This window comes from Sceloporus occidentalis, unplaced genomic scaffold, assembly GCF_023333645.1.
Source record: "Sceloporus occidentalis isolate IW3139 unplaced genomic scaffold, rSceOcc1.0.p SCAF_26, whole genome shotgun sequence".
NCBI lineage: Eukaryota > Metazoa > Chordata > Lepidosauria > Squamata > Phrynosomatidae > Sceloporus > Sceloporus occidentalis.
In genome coordinates this window covers 1,271,999-1,299,210 of record NW_028317006.1, presented here as the reverse complement: position 1 = coordinate 1,299,210, position 27,212 = coordinate 1,271,999, and the positions used below count along the sequence as shown (strand labels likewise).

Genomic DNA, 27,212 nt, shown 5'->3' with positions numbered 1-27,212 from the left:
GTAACAAGTGGATAGCTACAAACAATTTAACCTTTTATTAAAACTGGTCATAACCAACCCGGTTATGGTTAAACTTTTAACCTTATTTTTGGAGATCCAGCCCAACCACTCTAAGCTAAGCCAAGCCAGTCAATAGCCATCGATAACCCCCAAGCCTGGCAAGCTGTATCATGACAGTATCTCTACCTAACCTTGCTCTCCTTTCCGTAGCCCCCATTTTTTGCCCTTACACCTAGTCGTTTCCAGGGCTGCCTTTATTTCCACATTTCTTTGTGCTTCTATTTTATAAATCCAATATTCTAAATATAAAACCGCATTCTTTTAAATTAATATATTAGTCATTATTTTACAGAGACAGAGATTACAAAGTTAAAGGTTGAGAATGTGAATGCCATTAGGAGAGTCATTCAAAGCAGTCATTCAAAGTTGCAGCCAAGATGATAAATAAATAGTGCATCAATCCATATAGTAGACAGTAAAAATTGTAAAAAAAAATTAAAAAATACCACAATCAGGGACACACAGGAGCGCAAATATTTTAAAAAAATGTCCAGATTTAAGATAGGTTCTTATGACGAGCGCGACTTGATCAATACTAAAAGCAGTATAGTCATTGGCATGTTGGCCACCTATATGAAAGAAGAGAATATCCACAAACCAAGTATGCAAACTTAAAAAAGGTAAAAGAGATGATAAGGCTTGTAGTAGTCTCCAAGATATAGATCACAAGCTACTGGTAGCTCCCTGGCTACTTCTGAAAAAAATCAGTAGAATTCTACTATAATGTTGATGTCTACCAGGGCTGGACATGGCAAGGCAGCCCTGGAACTTTAAGGCCGGAAAGGGAGATTTGGGTGAGCACGTGGTGCTGTTGGGCTCCCAGTGTGTGTGCCAGTGGCCAGTCATAGCATGATGTCTGGTGTTGATTTCATTTACAAAACAGAACGATGGCGTCCTTACAATTCAACATTTTCTAGACCCATTTGTAATATAATCGAGAATACTGTGTCCTTATTCTTTCTCTTCTTTTTAGACAGAGGACCTTGCTTTTGTATTAATGGTGATTAGCTCTTTCAGAATGTATGTGCCCTAAGTTTGAACCTTTTTCTGTTGTTTTTTCCATGCAGGTTTTTAAAGAGAGCTCCATCTGACCTATTGTGTAATTTAAAATAATTTGAACATAAAAGTTAAGTTTTATACATACAAACACAATAACATAAAGGAATCTCTCATGTATCTCCTCCTCATAAGGAGGTGTGTAGTGTGGGATAGGTGCCTTGAGTCACACCCCAAACACTCCTATAAAGAATAAAGCAACCTTTTCAAATGTCATTGGGACCTTTAGATAACTGCTTGGCCGACACTTTAAGCAGGACGTGCGTATGAATGTAACATTTAATTTTTTTAAAAGAAATAATTTGTAATCAAGATGGTGAAAAATACATACATGCGATGGAAACTACCACTCATATGCTTTATATGGGAGATCGCGATGATAATCCTTTTTGGAGTCTTCGTCCGTTATAATCCTGAGGCTAATCCGCAATGGGAGAAGTATAAGAAGGACAATAACATAACAAGCGACATAGAAAATGACTTTTACTTCAGGTACCCAAGTAAGTATGCCTAAAATTTAATAAATCGTATAATCCAAGTCATATTGGACTCTTGGAACAATTACTTAATACCGTTTGTGCATATTCTTGTTAAACATAGAATTGGAAAGAGTCTAAATGCACATTCTCCAGTGAAAACACAGTCAATACTTTTTAGACGTAATCTTAATTGTATCAATTTAGGTCTTAAAGCAAATGGCTTTAAGACCTAAATTGCTTTAAGACCTAAATTGATACAATTAAGATTACGTCTAAAAAGTATTGACTGTGTTTTCACTGGAGAGCTATTCCAGGTATCTACTACCCATTGTGTAAACTAGTACACAATTCCATGAATATATAAAGGAAACCATTAAATAATCTTAACTTGTAATATGTGTGTTAATTTACAGTCCAATTGTGATAAATACTTGGGTTGTGCAGCCAACAGAAATGTGAAAAATAAAAGTGCAAACCTCGCCTTAAGAATAGAGTCTTAAATGATATTTAATTTAAAATAATAATCTGTCAGTGGTAACCCTGATTGGAAAACCTGAGAAGAATTTGTGTTATGTCAATATTACACCAAGTAGAGTTATTATTTAGTAAAAAATAATTAAATTCACCAGGATTAGGTAATGTTGCGTAACCATCTGTTAGTGAACAACAAGCTCTAATAACCTTATTTTAAAAGAAGCTAGCTAACAATAGTAGTAGTTGAAATTCTTCTGAATAATTTTAGCCACAACTGCTTTTTCTAAAAACAATTCAGAAATACAATTTGTGAACCCTGACTGTGTAAATAATGCGTACAGAGAATCCAAACAAATAAAATTTAATGACATAGATAACTTGACTGGATAACCTTAACCTTCTCATAAACCTTCAGTAATGTAGTACTGAGGTATGAAAATTTGGAGAGCAGGTACTAAATTACCTGAAAACTCCCCAGCTTCGGTGAAGAGTACCAAAGCTGGGAAAAAAATTGTGTATAAATTCCTTAGAATGGCATAATAGCTGTGGATGATTGTCTCAATTCAGCAAGCAAGTAGCTTACAGGTGACATGAAGTGATGAAGTGAAGGGTTAAGGTGGTCCTGCGCAATGCATATTTATTATATCAGAGAATTCAGTTTCCAGAAATCACCCTATATTTCAACCCTGGAAGACAACTAGGGTGGTACCCTTGCATGCCAAACTGAAATGTTTGACACATATGAAAAAGCCTAGGGGGTTATTCTCTAAAGGAACATTGACAAGCGAGAGCGCCTATGTTTCAGTTCCTTCACGTCTCCATACAATATGACGAACCAACCCTAGAGAGCTTCTACTGCAAGGAGAGTTGTACTAGCCCTGTATTATGTATTGTTAAATCAGTTAACTTTCCCGGTCTCCTTACACATTGGTTCATGCATTGCAGGTGCAACTCAGCTCTTTCATGCTAAAGAAACTTGGCAGTGTTGGTCCTTTAAAATGAATAGCAAAGCGAACTACAAATTCAACCACCAACTCTCCCTTTAGTAAATAAACTCCACCGTTTTCTGACTAAACTCCTAAATCTTACCTTAAGACAATTCAGCTCTTCAGCATCTTAAGGGGAGAACAGTACATGCACAAATCATTGGCACTCAGCAGGTCAAAGACTTCAGAAAGACTAGATATTTAGGAGTCAGCTTGTAGCCAGTCCTAAAAAAAAAAAAAAAGAATCCTATTTTTCACTGTTTTGTTTTTGATAAAGGTTTTTTTCCTGTTACACAGCATTTTTGAACAATCAAAAAATGCATGCTTTAGAAAAATGTTATTTGCGTTCTTATTTGGGTTCAGAAGATATCTTTCAAGATTGCTGATGGTTGATCTTCTTTAGTTCTAAATGAGATAATATTGCTTGAGAGAGCTGAATGTTCTTCGCCCTGAAAAATCCACTCACTGAGCAGCAGTTCTATGTGATGGTAACAAACAGATTATAATCAGGTGGCTGCGCATACTCATTCACAGCCTGGTGCAAGTGAAAATCGTTCTGCTTTGATTGAGAGTTTAAGGTAAGTCATTAGTTGAATCAGAGGTCAAGTACTTGACTTAACAAGAAACAGTCTACTGCTCGCTGCCTTTACGCACCTCATACTAAAAATACATACATATATAAATCTTTCAGCGTTATGTCACACCTGATAACTAGAAAAACATGATCTCAATGCATACTTGTGTAGAGAACATATGCATCTTATACATAAAATAAAATGTGCATTATATTTGCTTAAAGTTCCGATGTTGAAATATAAACTTGGGAACGCAGGTAGTTCTTAGTATTATTTCTTCTGTCACCAGTGACCTATTCACATATTCCTCACCCAGGACATTGCCTGAGCTGCAGTCCTTGCTGTTAAGCATTTAGATATGATGTCATATCCTAGCACTTTGTCTCTTTAGGATGCACCGTAAAACACTATGGAGGTTGTACCGATTCAGTACAGTAATCCATAATGTAAATGGGCTAGCTGGGGAGATCAGAGATCTCTCTAATATCCAGCCCAGTGAACAGGGGCAGAGTGCTTCCATCCCTCAATGTCCTATCTCCTTTGCAGCCAAACCTTGCTGTCCAGTTTTGTCCCTCAATCTTCTCCTCTTTTATCTCTTTGCAATTTTCTCTACTAAAGATAAAATAAAATGAGTAACTGTCCCACTTATATACTTTATAGTACAGTACAACATACCTCCCAACATTTCAAAATGTCAAAAATGTCGCGCTCTCATCGCCACTTAAAACACGCTTTCTTTTTGTCAGCACAGTCATGCTAATTAAAAATAACCAACACATTGAATTGCATTCCCATAAGGCTCAGCCAGACATACTATTTCCATGATGCTGGCTGAGTGTCATGGGAAATGCAGCTGCAGATGCTAGGTGTCAACTAAAATTCCTATGATTCTCAGCCAGCCAGGTGTCCACCATAATGCTGGATGACCATCATTGGAAGACTAGTTCACAGCAGCAGAGATTTTATTTAATTAAAAAAGGCTAATGTTAGCCTCCCTCCTTTGATTTTGGAATCAAAACATTTGCTACTGCAAAAATTTTTTGATGAAAAAGTGCCAATTTATTCAGTGGAACAAAACAGTGATCACATTCTTCTTCACGATATTCTTATAAGAAACTTTTATTTCGTTATTAATTCATGTAAACTATTTTTTCATATTTAATAAAAGCTATGATTGAGATTTTTGTTTTTATTTCTTTTTTTTTGCCAATCTTCCCCCACAGTTATGCACATCTGCGCCCAGACTTGCCACTCTGCCCCCAGAAATGCCTTATACCCCCCTATATGCCGCTCTGCTCCATGATATGCCTTTTAACCCCTATATGCCTTATACCCCCTATATGCCACTCTGCCTCCAGATATGCCTTATACCCCTTATATGGCACTCTACCTCCAGAAATGCCTTATACCCTATATACCCTATATGCCCCATATAACACTAAACACCCCCCCCCCCGACTTACCACTGCTTCCTGTTGTCTGGTGGGGGCAGCGGGTGGAGGCCATTCATGAAATTAAAGGGGCTGGCGTGCACGTACCGCTCTGCCCAATGGCCGTGCCTCAGCACTTTGTCCCACGTCTTAAAAGGTGTGGGACAAAGAGCTGAGGCTCGGCCACTGGGCGGCGCTCTGCATGCACGCCAGCCCCTTTAATTTCATTAGACACTGGCGGCCGGAAGAGGCTTTCAATCCCGTTCGCAGACGCCCAGCGGCTGATTCGAATGTTAGTCTGCCGGCCAACATTCAAAATAGCCGCTGAGTGTCTGCAAACGGGATTGAAAGCTTCTTCCGGCCGCCGGTATCCCGGTGGGCCAGCCCGGCCCTGGCCTCACCCTTCCTCTGCCCCTGCAAAGCAGGACAGAGGAAGGGATAGGCGGAACGGCGGGACAGAGACCCAAAATCGGGACTGTCCCGCCTAAATCGGGACAGTTGAGGGCATGGTATAATCTAGACCAGGGTGTGAGGTTTGATAGGTGGTATATAGTTTAAAACTTGCCGCTCGGATGATGCTCCGCCCCCGTGCGTGATGTCAACCGAGCGTGTTCTCGGCCGTCTCTGTCTGGAGACGGATAAAGTTGGTAGGGGGCGCGTGCGCGCGCATTTAGAAGCAGTCTGGCTGGAAGTGGAGCAAGGTGCTGGAGACATGATCCGGTACTCGCGGATAGCGGGTACTCGGGTGCGTTACTACGCCGGGGTCCGGTACACAGACCCTGACACAGGGGTGTCCAAGTTTTTTCTCCAGTGGGCTACTTCATCAGAAATGTATGTGTGCGTGGGTCGCACTCATTTTTCACTGAGAGAAAATATGGCCTTTTAGCTTTATAATGCATGTTACCGTATTTGCTCGATTATAAGACAACCCCCACTCAGGCATTTCTGGAGGCAGAGTGGCATATAGAGGGTTAAAGGGCATTTCTGGAGGCAGAGTGGCATACAGGGGGTTGAAAGGCGTATCATGGGGCACTCTGCCTCCAGAAAAGCCGTATGCCACCATACCCCCCCCCCCCCCCGACTTACCAGTGCTTCTGACTCCCTGGTGTCTGGTGGGGGCAGCGGGTGTTCTGCCGGAACTTCTATGAGCACCGGAAGGTCATGTGAAGTCATAGAAGCTACAGCGGAAGTACAAGCAGTAGCGGGGGTTGTCTGCATTCATTGAGCGGACATTCGCCGGCTGGCAGAGAAGAGAATTCCCCGCAGCGCTGGGGGGAATTCACCTCTCTGGCAGCCGGGGAAGATATGCGTGATGCGCGTAGACAACCTCCGCTGCTTTCGGGACTTTCGCCAGCGCTCAGTGATAGACCCGGTGTAAGTGCCGGCAGAAGCTGAGGTTACTAGCGCTGCGGGGGATCTGGATCTTAGTCTCATAGTCAGACCTCATTTGAGGTCTGCTTAGAAGACTACCTTGATTATAAGACAAGGGGCAAATGCTCTGAAAAAAACCTTATCTTATAATCGAGCAAATACGGTAAAACAGGGTTAATTTGGCTATAATGAAAAAAGCTGGGGACAAACAGTTTTTTGATCAACTTTTATATGTCATTCTATCAATACTAAATTACAACAAAGTCAGTCCACAAACCATTTAAAACAAGTTTAGCCAAATAAAACTGCACAAGGCTGGAGCACACTGTGGGTACAAGATGGATTTAAGATGGCTGACGCACACTGGAGGCAGGGTCAGATTAGGGGCATGATGGTGCTGAGGATTTTGGTAGCCACTTTATGGAAATAAATAAAATAGACAGAATCTTAACTCCTCGGCATCGATGTGTACTGGATAAAGATTACAAAGTAAAGGTTTTATGTTATTTACTTTATTTCAATCTGCATATTTTATTAAAAAGGATCAGTGGTACTAAATTGTGGCTTCAGGCATGCCGGGTATGATTACTTTTTTTAGTGTTCTGATTACTCCCAATTCTATCACATAAAATTTGATGTTGTATTATCTGCCAATCACTGATGTAATCTTTATCCAGTACACATCGATGCCGAGGAGGTAAGATTCTGTCTATTTTATTTATTTCCATAAAATGGCCACCAAAATCCTCAGCACCAGGCCCGTGATGCTCTTAATCCGACCCTGATCGACTCAGTGTGCGTCAGCCATCGTAAACCCAGCTTGTACCCACAGTGTGCTCCAGCTTTGTGCAGTTTTTTTGGCTAAACTTGAAATGGTTTGTGGTAGACTTGTGCATTTGTCTTCGGGCGAACATGGAAACGAACACGAAGAGTGCGTTTTCGTGTTCGTTCCGAAGACACGCCGAAAAGAAGACGGCGGCGGTAAAACGTAGGCGAAGACGAAGACACACACCACGAAGATCTTCATGATCATCTTCGTCTACCATTCTCCCCCCCCTCTTCTAACTTACCTTGGCTTCGCGGCATCGCGGCAGTTCCCGGAAGTGGAAATCCGCAGGTTCGCTGTCACGGGTTACAGGGCAGTGCGAATGAGCCTATTGGTCGCCTACAGGGACCTCCTCTGGCATCAACCAATTGCTTGATGCCAGAGGAAGACCCTGCAGGTGACCAATAGGCTCACTCGCACGGTCTTTGTAACCCCTGACAGCGAACCTATGGATTTCCGCTCCTGTTAACCCCTTCGATGCTGCGTTATCTAACACAGCATCGAAGGGGTTGATGGGAGCGGAAATCCATAGGTTAAAGGGCCGTAAAAGCGACCAATAGGCTCACTTGCACGGCCCCTTAACCCTTTAAAACCCCAATGCTGCAACTTACCCTGCTGATGCCACTGGTCTCCCTCCCTGTTCAATTAGTTAAAGACCAGTGGCATCTGCAGGGCAAGTTGCAGCATTGGGGTTTTAAAACCTCAATGCTGCAACTTACCCTGCCGATGCCACTGGTCTCCCTCTGTCATAAATCAACTCACCCTCTCCCCGGTTCCAGCGTCGGCAGGTCTCGGTGTCGGGTTTCCTCTCAGCCTCTGCTCGCCGACACAGACACGAGCAGAGGCTGCGTGCAGGCACGCCCCCTCCACTGCCGGCAGAGAGCAGCAGGGAGGAGGACGCGGCCCCAGGTTGCTATGGAGACGCGTCCACTCCCTGCTACTGCTGATAGACGCCGGCAACGTAGGAGTTGTGTCTCTCAGTATGACGTAATTTTGGCGCCAAATTCAAATTATAAAAGCCCCTTCCACTGAGAGATCATTGCTCAAGTATCAAGCTATTACTGCCTCTGTACCTAAGCGTTCCTGATTGATTCTACTAGTGTACCAGATCCTTCCTTCTGATTTTTGACCTACGTTCCTTGCTGCCTGTCTCGACCATTGCGTGTGACCTGACCTTGTTTTTGGATTATCGTTTTTGTACCTCGCCTCGGACTTTGTGGTTGCCATCTGCTATTAGGAACCATCTACCTTTTCGGCTCACGGGTCAGCCGTGATACCCTCCCTGTTCAATTAGTTACATGTCCATACGAGCGACTTTATTGTTCGCTCGTACGGACATTTAATTAATTGAACAGGGAGGGAGACCAGTGGGATGTGCCGGGTAAGTTGCAGCATTGGGGTTTTAAAAGTCTGCACGAGCGACCAACAGAGTCGCTCGTGCAGACTTTTAAAACCCCAATGCTGCAACTTACCCGGCACATCCCACTGGTCTCCCTGTTCTATCAGTTAAATGTCCGTACGAACAACTTTATTGGTTGCTCGTACGGACATTTAACTGATAGAACAGGGAGACCAGTGGGATGTGCCGGGTAAGTTACGGCACCAGGAGCCTAAAAGTCTGTACGAGCGACCAACAGAGTCGGTCGTGCAGACTTTTAAAATCCCAATGCTGCAACTTACCCGGCAGATCCCACTGGTCTCCCTGTTCTATCAGTTAATAAATGATAGAACAGGGAGACCAGCGGGATCTGCCGGACAATTACGGCACCAGGAGTTTAACAGTCTGTACGAGCGACCCTATTGGTCGCCAGCAGGGGGCTCAACCAATGGCAGACGAGCCCCCTGCTGACGACCAATAGAGATGCTCATACGGACATTTAAACTCCTGGCCCCAGAGCGGCTTTAACCCCTTTTTAACCCCTTAACCGGGGAAAATGAAGAAAACCCGAACACGAAGAATGTCCGCGAATATTCGCCCGAAGAGAAGACAGGACCAGGCGAATATTCGCGGAATACGAAGTTGTTTTTTTTTTGCCGAAGACGAGCACGAAGACGAACACGAAGAGCCCCCTGGTGCCCAAGTCTAGTTTGTGGACTGACTTTGTTTTACAGTTTAAGTAATTTAGTATTGATAGAATGACATATACAAGTTGATCAAAAAACTTTTTGTCCCCAGCGTTTTTTTCATTATCGCCAAATTAACCCTGTATTAATATGCATTATAAAGCTAAAAGGCCATATTTTCTCTCAGTGAAAAATGAGTGCGGCCCACGCACACATACATTTCTGAAGAAGTGGCCCACTGCAGAAAAAACTTGGACACCCCTGATATAAACTAACAAGAGAGGGGACATTCTGGTCTGCAGACTTGTTTATCTTGAGTAAGAAGGGTATTTGGTGGTGTGAAAGGAACTTGGGTATTTGTAGCTGTTGGCACTGATCTCTCTATATATATATATATATATTATCTCACATATACTACATAATTTTTATTCCATTCACCATAACATCACCATTCTTCCCTTGGCATTTTATCCAATCTCTCAAAGAAATAAATGCTCTTCTTGGTTCCCTCCTTCGTCTTTAAACCATTTCACATTAATTTTAGACACTTAATTTGACTTTTCCCTAATGGCACCTAGCCTTTTACCTTCATCCCTCTAATTTTGATGTCATTCCTTGTGACTTTCATAACATCCTGTTTCTGTCACCCCATGTGAGGACACCAATTGGTAATACAAGTGGTATTAAAGATGTTGGTGCCTATAGGGCATACAATTAAGTACATGTCACCTATCCTTGCTATAAAAATGATTGACAGAGAGAGAGACCCACAAGGGTGAAGTAAACAAATGTTAATTTTATTTCAAAACCATGAACACGCTAGACCTTGGATAACTCTGTTAAACTATGCAAAGGATGTTCACTGGATATAATCCAACTTTATATCTTAATTAGCTTGCAGAACCAGTCAAATACAAAAATTATATCAAGTCTATTACACATCTTATATCTCCTCCCTTCTTTGTAGATTTTTTTATATGTAGAAAAAAATTGTCACACCCTTAACAGGTGACTATATAGATGTAATGAAACCTTGCCAATGTTGTAAGAAACTCTAGATTCTGATTGCAAGACAATATTTTGATGCCTCTACCAAGTGATAGATTAGTCTATAGGTAGATGAAAAGCTTAACAAAAATGCCAAAAAATACAAACATGCGATGGAAGCTGCCCTTTACTTGCTTTGTCTGGCAAATTGTCATGATTGTCTTGTTTGGAGTCTTTGTACGCAATGACATTGAATCTGACCCACACTGGATTGAGTACAAGAAAATTCACAACATCTCGAGTGACAATGAAAATGAATATTACTTCAGGTACTCAAGTAAGTAAACTCAAATCACCACTGGCACTGACCATTTCAAATCTATTTATACTGGCATTGTAAATTTTTTTATTCATTTTTCGTGTTTTTTAAAGAGATTGTGTTAATACTGTACATAGTTTTGAGTTACAGAGCTGTGAAATAGTAGTTGCTTACACTGAACTTTATCTTAAGCAAAGCTGGGGCCATAGTTCTGTGACAATGTGTATTTTTTAAAGCCTAGTCTCCCATTGCCTACCATTACTGTGTAAGAGAAGAAGGAGTTTCAATTTGTGGTTGTCTATATGTATGTCCGCTTGTCTCACATAGTAATGAATGAAAGTGCCATATAAGACAGCTTGGTTGTGTTTATTTCATGGCTGCTGAGAGAAAAGAAGGACTGAGCGGTGTTTTCTCTCACATATCGGACCAATGTGAAATAAATTGTAGGATTGCAATTTGTGACTCAAGGGAAAACTACAACAAAAGTATAGAGAGGCACTCACCTAAGGCAAAACTTACTCTCAAGCTGACTACATTAAGACAGCTACATGAACAAACACTGAATGCAAATGGAGGTGCACAAAACTATAAAAGTAAAGAAAAAATCATTTCAATCAAAAAATCTAATAACATAACAAAAGAAATATACTTGCAAACAAAATATAGCATACAGTCCAAAGTCAAATGGAAATAGAAGCAAACACAAGGCCAAAAACATAAAAAAAAAGACCAAATAAAATGCAAGATCGAAATAGAAGCACAAACAACACAAAAAAGGCCAAAGAGGCAACCTGCCAAAACGTTAGGTGTGTCTCCACAGACCAGCTCTCTTGTCACTTTGTATTTTTTGGCCTTTTGTTGTTGTTTTTGCTTCTATTTCGATTTGACTTTGAACTTTATTTTTTTGCAAGTATATTTCTTTTGCTATATGTTATTTGATGTTTTGAAATAAAATGCTTCCCTTTGCCATCCCAAGGATGACATGGTATTCAAATGTACACTAAATGTGCAGTTTGCAAGAGAACAGAAAATTTCACTATTCACTACATTGAGGTTCTCCTAAAAGAATGCATTGCCCCTGATTAATGAGATATTTCTTGAAAGTCTACAGGTTCTAAGCAGGTGTTTCCTCTATTATATTCAAGAAATAGAAAAGGCAGCACTTGGAATGGCTTAGTCAACCAAAAAATGTTGAGAAGGCCACATGCAAATGGGCGTCCTGGGGGGCAAGAGGGGCCCACTGGAGCAGCAGCAGGGAAGGGAGAAAGAGTAAGTTGTTTAGAGTAGGTTAACCAGACATAGAGGCAGAAATAACACCTCTTACTTGGCAAAAAAAGCTTTGCTCTGCTATGTTTTTCTCCCTCTAGTTGGTCTAGCTTCAGACTGGTAGCTGCTTTTCATAGACACAGAGTCTCCACCTGGAGAAAGACACAGTTTGCAGGCTGCAGACAGAAGGTAGTTTTTATTTCAAACATGTTTTGCAGCTACAAAAATAGAAAGAGGTGCTAGATTATAAATAGAATAATAAATACAGAGATAACGCATTCAACTAGATACCAAAAGCAAAGGGTTCAAAGACCAAAAACCAAATATAAATGATATAATAAAATATAACTTTTCATTCAGAAATACTAAAAGGCACACTATAAATCTATGTATTGCAGCTAGGATTAGTTAATACTACAGCTCCCATGACTCTCTGCCAGTCTGGTATGTTAATTATGGGAAAGGGAGTAAAACTGGAATATCAAAGCTTAGTTTTTATATAATTATGGACTGCCACTGCAGATGCTGTGGAATGTACATCTTATGATTCTCAGCCATCCATTTAGTTGGCTGAACATCATGACAAATGCAATAACAGCAGCACAACTGCTGGAAAACTACCAAGCGCCCAATTTTGGTTCCAAGTCTTTATGTCCCTTTTTACTCCCCTCTGAGTACCTTCTATTAATACCTCAAACAACTACACTATACTACACAACATGAGCTTTTCTTGACTGCAACTTCCATTATGTTTAGCCAGCAATAGTACGAATAGTAGTTGGTAACTGTAGATTGCACTTTCTTTGGGGAGGGGGCTGAAATAAGCCTTCAGTACCAACACAAACTTTTGTTGACTGCATCTATAATAATATTCAGCAGCCACATTGCTGACAGAATTTCATGGGAATTGTAGTTATAGACTGGGGTTGTGGTGGCCGACACTACACACTAACTGGAGCTCCCATGATTTACAGTCAACCATTACTGAACAGCATTACATTACAAGAAAGCCCCAGGCGAGAGCATGGAGCAAGAGGGGCGCATGACTGAGGGGACGGCAGGCACCCCTCTCCCCCTCCCTTTTTCCTGTTTTGCAGAAAATCTGCTTAGTCATGTCTCGGGGGCTGTCAGTCAATGTTTGTAAACTAAAGTTCTCGTGTAGTGCAGGTACATGCTGGTCTGTATACTGCTGTGGTCATATCATTTTTCCTATTAATGGGTAACTAACATTTGTCTCCCACCAGAAAACCATGTTCCTGCACCAATAAAGGTAGGCAATGGTATTGGGGTGGGAGAGCGGAAAAGTGGGAAGTTTTTCCCTCCTGGAAAAAACCTGCACACACAGCCTACCAATTTGAGATGTAGTAGCAATTTTATGCAAATGGCCCTTAAACCCAGAGACAAAGCTGACAGACATTTGTCACTTTCATAAAAAAATTAAGCCTGAACTAGGTACACACAGCACTCCTAAGGGATCCAGGGAAACTTGCTTTTTAGGGAAATATGATACTTTTTGGATTTTTGTCTAATCAAATGTACCTTAATACTAACATAAAAACTATTATTACTAATTATTACGGTTCTAGGGAGCCCTACCTTTTTACTTACTAACTGTATAATTATGTTTTCTCCTGCCCTTAGCTCACACCTCTACTTTACAGTGCCACATCTTCATTGTGAGTCAGCATAGCCTTAATTAAATGCTAATGAGTTTATATGTGCAAAGTAACCACATCTGAACTAATGATGACACAGATAATCAAGAGGCTAGCTCAAAAAAAAATATCTTTGGTTTTTGATCTTCAGCTACCATAATACTTGCCTGTGCCTATACTGGCCATCAGGCAAACCGAGTACATTTTGCTGCAGATCCCATCACTTAGTGTGTGGTTGCCTGCTGGATACCCCAGACCGAATGCTGCAAAAATGCAGGTTACAGGCGGCCACACTTATATGGCTTATTCAGAGACAATTTTAATCCCAGTCCTTCCGTACACATAGTTCCTGAAGCTGGTGAGTGACCACTAAGCACCACTTACCTACAGAAATCAGAGAGGGATAACCTCTTTCAGTTAAAAAACGTAAAAGTTGGGTAAGTAGAGATATTGTCACTTTCAATACTCCAAAAAAATAATGTCCATTATGAATTGTCATGCATAGAAATCTAACCAAATGTTGAACACACACCCAGCATATGGAAATGATCTTTTATTAAATATCCTGTTCCTTCTAAACAAAGAGTGTTGTACCTTGATGGATGTTATTGTTGGCCTTTAAGCAGGGTCACAACTTAAGTGATTTGGTTTAATGGATTAATAATTTACTAACTTAACCCAAATATTCCTGATTATTATCTGACGCAGGAGCAAAATAGCATTAAGATCCAAGATGACCTTCAATAAGCATTTAGAGGTCATGCCTTGCATGAGTACACTCTAAGGGATATTTGAAACAGGTGTATGGCATACATTTATCCGAACTGACCTGTGTGCATAATTACCAGACAACAGGTTTCCAAAGTCAAATTATTTGACTATACATTGAGGTAAATTTGGCAGGTGGATAGCCTGATGCCCATGGGGGCCAGAATGGGCTGGAGTGGGCCTTGACTGGGAAGCCAAGTAGGGCTAGGCCTGACAGCCTTTTTTTAAGTTTTGGGAGTGGAGTTTTTGGGAGGTTATTTAAGGGAAGGTGTCACTAGGTTAGGAGCCATTTTGTGTATCACCCTACATTGTGTAGTTTGTACCACCCTCCCTCCCGATTGTTTGTAGTGTTGGTTGGGCAGTTAATTTGTCACAGTCGGGGTTGGAAGCTTACCAGGCATCTAGGGGGTGAATACTCTGGGAGAGAGCATTTTGGTGGAAGGTTCCTTGCTTGTGGTGCTCGGAGCCTCGGGTCTGGGGTTGGGCATCCGGGTATGTCCTTCCCTGTGTTGGTAGTACCTGCATAGGCTGGTAAGCTTAGGGGTGTTTTCGATTTTTGTTAATTATTTATGTTGTTTATTGTGTCCAGTTTGGTAGTCATTGACCTGTTAGGTTAGGTTTAGGTTGCGTGACAATGGCTTGGTTAAAAAAAATCGGCTATGGCTTTTTCAACCCCACTTTTTGGTGTTGTGTTAATTGTTGGGTAGCTAAATTGGTTGGGTCGGCCTGGCCCGGACATCGAGGGTACATCAGTCAAGCCAAACCTGGTTCAAACCTCAGACTGAGTTATGATGGTGTGCTTTAATATGCATTTGTGCATTCATGGGGCTCTATGGGACATTAGACTCTCCTTGTAATATATTAATTAGAAATAAGAGAGGAGTAAAAGCGCTAAGTATAACTTTTCCATATATCTGGTTTGTTCACTGCTCTGAGGAACAATAACAGGAGGTAGGGAGAGACAGTCTTCTTTATCCCACACATAATATTTGTGCTGAGTGAGGGAGAAGCTTTAGGGGTGACTCTATTTGTGTATGTCTGATATCAGCCTTCTACAGGTTTAGTACCAGCCTTGTATCCATTACTCTAACCTCTACGTGCCTATTATTGGACTTAATACCAACACTTAACTTTACAAACTGAGTAACCACAGAACTTTCTTTAGCAAGGAGTTTATCTTGTCGTATTATACATTACTCTTTAGTTGTGATCTAATGTTATTTAACTAATGTATTTTGCTATAATCCATAATTGAGGCAGTAGCTTTGCGCTTGACGTTTCACTGAATGCACTATAACTTGTACAAGCCTTGATTGCAAGTGGAAACTTATCTGTTCTATGTATACTTAAAGTCTCTCACTTCCAGTACAGCTCCCTTGATACTATTCTGTGTCTGACTAGTCAGGGTCAATATTACCAGGTTTAAGAACATTTTGTATTGCCATTTAATAGATTACTTTTATTTCATTCTGTTTTTAGGTTTTCAAGATGTCCACGTAATGATATTTGTTGGGTTTGGTTTCCTGATGACATTTCTGCAACGATATGGCTTCAGCGGTGTTGGGTTTAACTTCTTACTTGCTGCCTTTGGTGTCCAGTGGGCTATCCTAATGCAAGGATGGCTCCATACATTTAAAAATGGCGAGATCGTTATAGGTGTAACAAGGTGAGTAAAGTAAAGGTACACATTGAAACAGAAATGCAACACTTTTTTTTATCTGGTTTTGCAGTCTTAATTGCAAAAAATAACCAGGTATGCCAAAGGGCGTGGATCGTACTGTAGAATGTCAAGGGATAGAATCTGAGTTACAAAAATAGACATCTGGATTACATTTTACTTAAAAAAGAGACTCCCTTTAAATTTTCATGTGGTTCATGTTGTTAATTCAGGGAGGGATATCGCTGAGTCTCATATTTGCAGTTTCTTACTCTGCCCCAGCTACTTTGTTTGCAGGAAATATATTTGGCTTAACAAATATGCACCCTTGTGGTAAACCCACTAGAAGTCAACTCCAGTGCTGGCTTGGTGAGGGTTCGGGGGAAGGGCTGGACTGGCAATCTGGCACACTGAGCATAAAAACTTTACGTATGGCCACACATATGCAGCCATCGGCCACGCTTACGTCATTAGGTGGCCACCGGCATTAAAGTGTCCAGGTCATCAAATCATCACCAGTCCAGCCCTGATGGGCACAGTGGGACACCAGATGGAAAGTGATGGGATGAGAAAATTAGTAGGGAGTTAATTGAGATAGGATATCATAAAATAATTAATTAGTGTTATATTTGTGTTGTATGAAGAAAGGAAACATTTAAAGGAAATTTCTCAGGTGAAGGCCACAGGGTTTGGTGAGCTGATGTGAGGTGTAAAGGAAAGAGCAGAGTCAAATAAAACAACACAAGTAAAAAGATAAGTAAAGACATTCAAGAAAAACTACACACCTGAATAATAAATGCATAGGTCTCTGGAAGTTGTCTATTGTGTATAGCTGGCACATGTCTTACTGGGAATAGTCGTTCCATTAATTTTTATTACATATTTTTACTTCCTAAATACTTTGTTTAACAATTAATGAAAGTTAATATACCTGGCTTGTAAGCCATACAAACAATTTGAACCACTCTAGTTTAATAGGTAACCTTAACAAGGATTATTTGTGTCACCTTGCTTGTTTTACAGAAGCATAAATATTTTCACACAATAATATATGACATTTTGACATTGCTCCCTCCTACACAAGATGTGTCTCCATTATACACAGTTAATAATTTACAGTAGTAACAAGAAAATTAAGTTTATTTGTTTTTGTACAAACACATGTATGTAAAATTTAAAGGGTAGCTGCTTGCTAGTTGAGTCCTATAGGTGTTTACATGTTACCGGTTGCATTTTACAGAGGTGCATTAAATGTTGAAGGATTAATGAATATTTTTGTGTAGATGCAAGATGTAGTAGAACAGGGCAATAGGGGTCCTATGTACTGAAATGTTTTCAGGTTTCAAAAAATAATACATTTTTCCCAGTGTGATAATTGATGGTGTTTTAAGCAAGGAAGCATCCATGGCTGTTGAGCTTCTCAGCAGTTTGCAGAAAAAAGATCTAGGGAAGTACCTAAACCTTATGACATGTAGAGTAGGGATTTGTGCCATCAAAGAAACCTGAAGAGGGAGTACCTACACTCCTATTTGCAAATAAGAAAGACAATACCACCATTGCAACTACTTTCATCAAGATGTCCTCTCATCATGCTGCATCATTTTCATAGGTAGTGCACACGGAACTCCTGGATACAATGCAGGGCCTAAAACTCATGTCAGAATTTTGAGAACCTTTTAGTTATTGCTCAAACCCAATTTGAGAGCTGGTGCATTGAGAAAAATGTGCACCCCAGTATTCTTTTAGGTGTTTATCCATATTTGAGTATAGGTCATTTAGTTGGGAATACTATGTGCACTAGACTTGGCCATTTAAAGAGGTGGGACATATGCTAAGGCAATCAAAATTCAGTAACCCATTTACTTTTACATCATTAAAGAGGTATTTCTGGTATTAATCTTAAACGCATGGACATAATTATTTTCTCTGTCACACCGATCAAAAATAAGCCTTCTAGAACTAATCACATGTAAGGACTTTAGATGAATGATAGAGTGACATATACAGTAAATTCATATTTATGAAGAACTATTCCACAGTAAAATGCTCCATTCGTTTTTGTTTATTGATTTCAGGATTCTCCAGTAAGAAGGGCTAAGCTGGCCAGTTAGAATGCATAATTAAGAAATCTCAATGTGTTCACTATATATTAGTCAGGGCAGGACCAGCTCAGTCCCTCCTGCAGAAGACACCAGGATCTGGTCTGGTTAGGATGACTGTATATAATGGGCGGTTAATTTGGCAAGATGAAATTCATAACTACCGGTATATCCCAGAAACTCCCTATCCTATTCATCCATCCCTTGGATACATACAGGATAACCACAGCATTAATCTGCAATGAGAGGACAATGTAGGGTGAAACCTGTATTTAGGGCACAATAAGAAAAGAGAAGTATACAAGTAAATACTTTTCATGCTTAACTTTAGGGTGAAACCAGGACAGTCCCAGAAACGGTTCCCAGATTTACCCCTTTATGTCCTGGAAATGCTAGGATGGTGCCATGTGAGCCTACATCTTATAGGGGTATACAGGTCGCCAATGAACAAGTAAAGGGGGTGATTGTTGCATTTTGTAGGACCCTGGACAATGTTATCTGTGGTTAGGGGAGAGTTGATGTGATGTGCATCCTTTCCCTATTGCACAGGGGCAAGGTTGAGTTACTGTATCAAGGTTTACATGCCCTGGAGATGTATTGATTATGGATACAACCCATGGTCCTATTTTTGGAAAGAAGAAGGTGAATAACATTTGAATAGATTTTGTATTTTTTAAGATGTAATAGTTATATTTTTGATATCCTCTTCTTCTTTCTCCCTTCTAACTCCTTTCTCCCAGTACTGAGTGATTTTTATCTCTTTCGGTTGCTCTTTAGTGATTCATCAGGGAGGGGATCGTAGTGATTTCTGTCTCGATGCTTTAATAACTTCAAGTTTAGGAAATACAGTCTCAGGAAATGTAAGGTAACCTCTAGCCTCCAGCACTGCTCATCCTACTAAATGATAGAACGTGAAGATTGAGACAGTATGTGGCGTTTGTTGTAATGTGGTTCTTATTCTTGTATGGAAGCACCACCACTTAGAACAGTGCAGCCAACATGCCTGTATGTGCATTTATCTAATAACCATTACCAATTATTAATGCAAGGCATTTAGCAAAATAAAGCTTGAGAATTGCCCCCAGCAACACGCTTCTAGTCTGTTTGATGTATGCCCTACTTGAGTCCTCAAGAAAGGCCTTACATTTTTACAATATGTTAATATAAGTCAATGACTGTTTTTGACGCTGCATGGTCTTTGTCAGGCAAGCCCAAGGGTGGGGAACTTGTTCTTCTGTGGAATTTTACCCACTCTGGCAAAGCAACATGGCTTTTAATGTTAAGTATGGTGAATGATGTTAAGGTGAAGCAAGCTGAGGGAATGGCAAGGTTAAGAAATGTGGAGATGTGAAATTAAGGGAGGAATAAAAGAAATGAGGAAAATAATTTGTATAAATCCGAATGCACACGTGTATGTGAAAGGGTACAGTTAAAAGCTGTGGGGTTGGAGGTTGTTGTCCAACACGTGAATGTGTGAATGCACAGTATCTACAATAACTATTCAGGAGTAATGGTAGTAGAAGTTTGATTACGGACTTTATCGTCTGTATGGTGTAAAAGGATGTAACACAAATTAACAAAAATAAATATGAGGGTTTTTTGTTAGAAGCTGAATACGTTGGGAACAGACCTATGTTAAATAAGAAAGGTCACATGTATGGTACACATATGTGATGACGAAACTGTCATCACACACTGCTTTGAAGCAAATGACATTGTTCCATGAGCCTCCTTAGAATCTATCTATATATCTATATGTCTGTCTGTCTATATATATATATATCTATCTCTTCAATGAAGCATTTTCTTTTTTTCATTCGCCTGCACAATGGTGCCGCATAGTTCTGTTTGTTCCTAATTATGTTGTGTTCTTTGTTTTACAGCCTCATCAATGCTGACTTCTGCGTGGCATCAGTCTGCATTGCCTATGGTGGAGTTCTGGGCAAAGTGAGCCCAGTACAACTGCTGATCATGACCTTGTTTCAAGTTACCCTGTTTGCAGTAAATGAATATGTCCTCCTAGAGCAACTCCATGTAAGAATCTGCTACCATCAGTAATAAGATTTTATCCTATTAAGTGGGAAGGCAATAAAACAGTTGCTCTCATAATATACAGAAGACATATTTTGGCAGTCAGCCTTAAAATCGCCTATCTAATACTCAAATATGCCAAACTATATTTGCATAAACACATAGGCCAGTCTAAATTCATAAATATATTATTAGCCAAATTGCTTAAACTTATTTCAAGTTCCACCCAACAATGGGAACATAAATTAAGTTCAATGGGAAGTAGCCAAAAAGCATGGAGCCACCACCTCATAGATACAGCTGACTCTTATTGCTGAGAATTGAGAATGAGTAGGCTGTCCGCATCATCTTACTACTTTTCACTACAAATTAACTAGATCAGAGGTATTGCTGTGGCGGGGGGATTATGTGGGCTGCGGTTCTGAATTAAAATTCATGGGCTCAATTACATTTCAGCTCTGAGTCTCTAAAATGAACTCAACCTTAAACAGAACAAAGTAACTGGTTGTTAATTCATTTTTATACTATATTTATTAATATTTTGTGAGTATTGGTGGATTTCTTATAGAAAATACATCTATGTTTTGTAAAAATGTTAATAATTCATTTTATTTATATATAAAAAACCCCAAAAAACAGCAACCCTGCAGGGTGGAGTAGGATCATGGAAATAAGAGTAATCTATTTTAAGGGCAAGGTCACAATAACTAGTGGTCTTTGGCCCCAGATCTTATTGGAACCTAACAATGCCCCTGGCCTACATGCTTTGGTGTGTTTTTAGTAACACATCCAAGATAATTGAGGCCATTCAGTTATTGCCAAAGTCAGTAATGCATGGGTGGAGGACAGATGTTTGCACTCAATTATGGAGGTGACAGTTTAATGCTGCTAAACCTGTAACTGCAAAGAATTATAATAATTAATAATCATAAAACTGTGCAACTGAAAATTGGTCTGGAATAAAATCAACACACAATAAGATTTAAACTAAACAAAATGCAAACGGTGAAATATTTAGAATTTTCTATTAAGATATGGAAAGTCTCGCATAGATGTTGAAAAGTTGGTGGTTTAAACTCTTTAAATCAGGAAAAATGGGCAGACTAGATTGGCCGAAAGGTTCTTATCTGCCGTCTCATTCTATATTTCTATGTTTCTATGAGTGTGTGGCTCCATACTAATAAAAAGGGATGGTCAGTCTCCACGTCTTAGTTTGGTCTTCTAGACTTAACATACTGTCTAAATTTAAATTCAATAAAAATTTCACAAAAACAAGTATGCATCTAGATACATCATGAAGATTTATGAGAACATTCCTATAGAGTTTTAGCATTCACAAGCTCAGTATTTTATACTGTAACTGAATGTACATTTTGAACATTTTTCAGCCTGTGAAAATAGCTGTTTTTGTTTGAAGCAATGGTGTATAGTTGGTTCTACCAGAGAACAAGAAAAAACACCCCTAAAAAAAACTTTTGATAAAAGGCATTTTATTGATAAAGCATAGACACATGAGAGCTTAGTGTCTTTCACCTTTAGAAGCAAGAAGGAGGTTTAATAATTAAATGCTAGGTTGCCTTGAATCAAAAGATGTTAGTTGTTGAGAAATATATATTTAATTATTTAAGGGTCCATCCCCAGCCGCTATGGGGAGTAAACTTATTGTAGTAAACTTCAATGCATTGTTTACTGTTAATTCTCCATATTTGCCTTAAATTAACTTGGTTTTAGTGAATTTCAAAAATGTGTTATATTAAAGGAGTGTCAAAGGGAGGTTGGATGCATGATTGAATGGATTGTATAAAGAGAAGAGGCAGGTGGTACAAGTTGACATATATTGTCTGTGTTTTATTCTTTTACTAATAAATGGCGAGTTATTTCAAGGTGACAGGTCAGTGTTAACGCTCGATTCTGTTTAAACAACTTAAAGAATTCCAATTATGTATTTTAAAAGTATTGTTATAACAGCCATGGAGTATTTTATTGGCATATTTTTGATCTTCGATAATTTGATTTAAATTCTAATACATTCTGACGTTCTCCAAAAAACAACGAGCCATTGAGCGTTTAACACTAAATACAAATGTTTCTATAAGTTTAGGAAATTATAAACAAATATATAGAATTTTGAACAAAAGCAGGGAGGAGGGACACAAGTATTGCCAGTACTTGGAGGTCATGGGTCGCAAAGCTTGCATGCTGATTACAAGTTGTTGTTAAACTGTATCTTCACTTTGACCTACAGGTGATAGATGCTGGTGGCTCCATGACAATTCACACATTTGGTGCATACTTTGGTCTGACTGTTGCCCTGATACTAAGCCGTCCAAAATTAAAAGAAACTAACAATAAGGAAGGTTCAACATATGTCTCGGATCTATTCTCTATGATTGGTGAGTTCGTCTCCAGATATCAGTTGTCATCTAAAACTATAAAGTCTTAATAGGGAAGGGGTTGTTTAATAGTAAACCCGGTCTATAAAGCAACTTCAGTCAGATTCCAAACTGGAATGGAATTTCAGAAGTATAAAAGTACTGCCAGAGGTCATTTCTTTTCTTCCCACCTATAGCATAGTATAACTTTTATGAAAAAAAAGTTAGTAATGTTTTATAAAAAAATAATTGTGATTTTTACCAACTTACATTTACACTAGCTTATAGAAAGTTTTAAGAAATAAAACAGAGGGTATATTTAAAAAATGCTGATTTATATGTACAATTTACAGATATTTATTAAATATATACAAAGTTACGATGTTGCAAAAGTAGCAGGGAACAAGATAAGAAATTATTACTTTCACACATTTAAAATAAAAAATAGTACTGACAAGAAGCCAATGCAACAAAGGTCACCTTTGGCCATTTTAGGTGGCATAGAGACAGCAGAAGCATCAAGCTTTTCTTTCTAGAAGATATGGTTGTGTCAATGTATATAGAACACCACAAGTGCTAGATTAAGGTCGGAATCCTGACTCCACAGCACTAAAACCTGGGGATTAATCAAAGCTTTAAATGTTTGGACTTATTCATCTTCTGTTTGTGCTCACAGGAACATTGTATCTGTGGATGTACTGGCCTAGCTTTAACTCTGCCATCTCTAATCATGGTGATGCCCAACACAGAGCCGCAATTAACACTTACTGTTCTTTGGCCTCCTGCGTTCTCACAACTGTAGCTATCTCCAGCGTCGTCAATAAAAAGGGCAAAATAGAAATGGTAATTGTCTTATATGATATCAGTGACTACATGTAATTTTACCATAACATTGTAGCTATCCAAGTTTAAGTATTACTTAATTACGTTATGCAGTTGCTTAAAGCAACAGGAAAAACATGGACTAAGAAGAAAGTGAAAGAGATAGGCTTGAGACTTTGGCAAAACTCCACCTTTTAATAGGTGGCAATCAGGATATGGGTTTACTATAAAGATAAAAGTAACAAATGCTGAAACATCCCTAAATCATTTGTTTTTATATATTGCCACGTGTCATTTGATATAGAGAATATTGACTGGGGCTTTTCTGCAGGTTCACATCCAGAATGCAACCTTGGCGGGAGGTGTAGCAGTTGGTACTGCTGCAGAAATGATGCTGACACCATATGGGTCCCTCATTGTAGGCTTTATATGTGGCATTGTATCTACTTTGGGATTTACATACCTTTCGGTAAGTTACAAAGAATGAAGAAAAACATGTTACCTTGCAGTCGAAGCATACTTCCAGCAATGAGTGATTTGTAAAATGTGTTCAAAAATGTGGAAATGAACGACCAGCCTTTGCCTTGGATTCCATCGCATAATTTACGAGAAGCTACTGCATTTTCCTCTAACCTGCACAAGTAACACATATTGTAGCCAGACAATATTCAGCTACAAGAATACAGAATACAGAGGCATCAGTCATTTTCGGTTAGCACTCAGTCATTAAAGCTGTCAATACTAACAAATTGTTTCCATGTATCCTCAATTGTTTCTTTGCTCAAAGCTATGTATAAAGAAGCAGGCTTTTACAAACAAAGGAGCCCATGAAACGTCAGGTAGGGAGCGAAAATAGAATACCGTCTGCATGTCTCTGCTTAGGACCCTCAAAGTGCATTGGGAAACGTTGGACTTTTCAATTCAGAGCCCAATTGCTTGAGATGCCCATATAGATATGAAGGCACTTTATTTTGCTGGTTTTCTTAAACTCTACTTTTTAAAAAATCTTTTTTCTAGCCCATTTTGGCATCCAAACTGCGCCTGCATGATACATGTGGAATACATAACCTTCACGGCATGCCAGGCGTGATTGGAGGAATTGTGGGAGCAGTCACTGCAGCTGCTGCCACAGAGGGAGTTTATAGTGCAGAAGGGTAAGATATTGGTTTTTTGTACATGCCATTACATGCCATTTGCAATATAATTCTTATATATATTCTTTTGTTGATACTATACCAGAGCAGGCTGTCTATGCCAGCTTGGAGTCCCTGTCACTCAGATCCAACATCCCTAGCTCTGTACAGATGGACGAGCACTGGTTAAATTTGAATAATAGCGAATGCCCAACGCCACTGGAAAAATGACTGATCGTAGGTACTGTGATCAGTAATGCAGGGCTTTGGAACTCCGTCATCAGCTAGTGGGGAATCAAAGTAAGAAGAAAAACAACAGTTAAATATGCAGACTCCAGTGGTGTTATAATGACATGAGGGGTGTTGTCACCCTAAGCATTAAAAAGGGGAATAATGGTTGAACAAACATGGTAGAAATGGCAAAAAGGCACCTAGGGTGTTTAAAAACCTGGTCATGATGGGGTTCGTACATTCAATTTTTAACAGAATCTTTCCAGACTACTAGAAGAAGCCTCTCTTGGAATACAATTGACGCAATCTGGAATTTACTTTTAACATCTTCATTGGTCAAGGATTGAGATTGTTGTTTTTTTTTTATAAGTCTTGCAGTAGCATGCATACTAGTCACCATTTGAGGGGGCTGGTTAATTAAATGGTAACAAGAATGCAAAAGAAATTACTTAATTTAAACTGCAAAATTTTTATATCTCATGTATATTATCCATTGATAATTCTACCCCTACGTGATTTGCCAGTAAAGGCCAAAACTGTGAAAAATGAAGTGTTGAAAGCAGCAGAATTTGTTTCGTATTACTTTGGGGGCAGATTATGGATCTAAACTGTAATAATATTATTTTTCATTCTGTAGATTGGCTACCTTATTTAAATTTAAAGGTGAATTTAAAGACAGAACTACCAGCATGCAAGGCGGGTATCAAGCAGCCGGCATTTTTGTATCACTTGCATTTGCATTTGTAGGTGGTACAATTGTAGGTAAGGAAAATCATGTATTATTTCTGAATTGGTACCAATTAAGAAAGAAATATTGTAATGAAAAATTAAATCTCAATTCTCACGATTTCTTAAATCTTGTAGAAAACGATGTGCAAAAAAAGGTTATACATTATCAATTTTATTATTAGATTAGATCGCAACAACGCTATTGACAAGTATCTCTACAATTTTGGAGTCACCTGAAACATTTTGGGACTAATGACAGGGGTGTTATCAAAAAGAACCAGTAGCCCCAAAATAAAGCACAGTACATCTGTCTTGTTCTTGAGGCCTTTGCTATCAGGGCTGGACTGGGGATGACAAGGAGATCCTGGCACTTTAAGGCCAGTGGCCTACAAATGACATAATGGCAGCTAGATATGCGTGGCTGCACATTACATTATTGTGTGTGGCCAGGCATCAGGTTAGTTAGAATTATTGTCGGCTAGCGACACACCAGCCAGTTAGGGGCCTGTGTACTATGGACTGCTTTAAGGCATCTCCAGAAGGAAGTTCTAAAATGAAAATTTGTCTGTTTGCTTTCTCTGGAGCTATTTCTTAATTTAATTATATAATACTACTTTAGGATTCATTCTAAAACTGCCCTTTTGGGGAGATCCTGCTGATGAAAACTGCTTTGAAGATGGCGTTTATTGGGAGGTAAGGGCACAATGAAGATACTGACAATATATATATATATTATATATATATACGGTATATATAATATATAAATATAAATATATATATATATATATATATATATATATATACACTCTTGCCACAAGGTGGCAGTAAAGCATAACAAAAATATGAGCTACCTTTTTCTTAATTGCCTTAATAATTTACAATACACAGACTGAAATACATAATGCGAACTGGCTGCACTTTTTTCATAGTAATAGCCTTCCTATGCAAAGCATCTGCATTCTTACTTTTACCTACCTATTAGTTATACCACTCGTTTAGATATTAACGAAAAAAATTACGATTCAATTATTAAAAAGAAATGGGATTGCTTGTTGGTAGAATATATTTCATATTAGTTTAAAGTACCTACATTATTTCAATAATTACTCGACCACTAATATATTCCATTGCATTAATACAAATGTAATGATTTCTCACATGTCATTTGCGTGTAGTCATGTAGGCCCTTTCTGTAGCACATATAACCTGTGGACTAGTTTTGACCAGGTTCTTGAATACTTTTTAATCTGTGACTGCATGCTGTCATGCATACCAAGGATAAAAACTTGATGGAAGTTGGAGTATTGTTTGGAATAATTGGTAACCAAAGGTACTTGTTTGCAAAACAGTTTGAGAGCACTGCCCTTGGTGATTGAGTTTTGTACCTTCACCACAACCATGTATAAGGCAGCATGATCTTTTATTGTTCAAAAATATAAATACAACTTAATGAGCTCATTTGAAAAAAACCAAGCTGTTTTACCTCCAACAGATGTCCTAGCTCCTTCTGTGTAGGCTGTGCTCCTTCCACTAGTAGTTCATTCACAAGATGGGGGGGAAAACTTTAATTTCCATTTACTGCTTGGATGCTTAATAATGGACATATTGGATAAAACATGCCATCTGTAGGATATAAGCCATAAACACTTGAGAGAATTCCATTCTATTTGATTTGGTGGTAATTCTGGGATGATCTACCACGGAATAACATAGTTAGTGTCTGAGTTTCCTTTGTAGTAATTTATTTGTCTTGTTTCCACAGCTTCCTGAAGAAGAGGAGGAACCAGAACCTGGCAAACAATACATGTCTCATGAACCCTAA

General features: G+C 39.2%; 1 protein-coding gene across 1 annotated transcript; it reads left to right on the top strand.

Annotated features, from left to right (window-relative positions):
* Positions 1–1,429: 1,429 nt before the first annotated feature.
* On the top strand, positions 1,430–27,212 carry LOC149300003 (ammonium transporter Rh type C-like). The gene is made up of 10 exons (XM_089485497.1): positions 1,430–1,616; positions 15,796–15,982; positions 19,956–20,106; positions 22,349–22,496; positions 23,152–23,318; positions 23,629–23,766; positions 24,315–24,451; positions 25,299–25,423; positions 26,010–26,083; positions 27,153–27,212. The coding sequence occupies exons 1-10, from the start codon at positions 1,430–1,432 to the stop codon at positions 27,210–27,212; spliced, it is 1,374 nt and encodes a 457-aa protein (XP_089341623.1).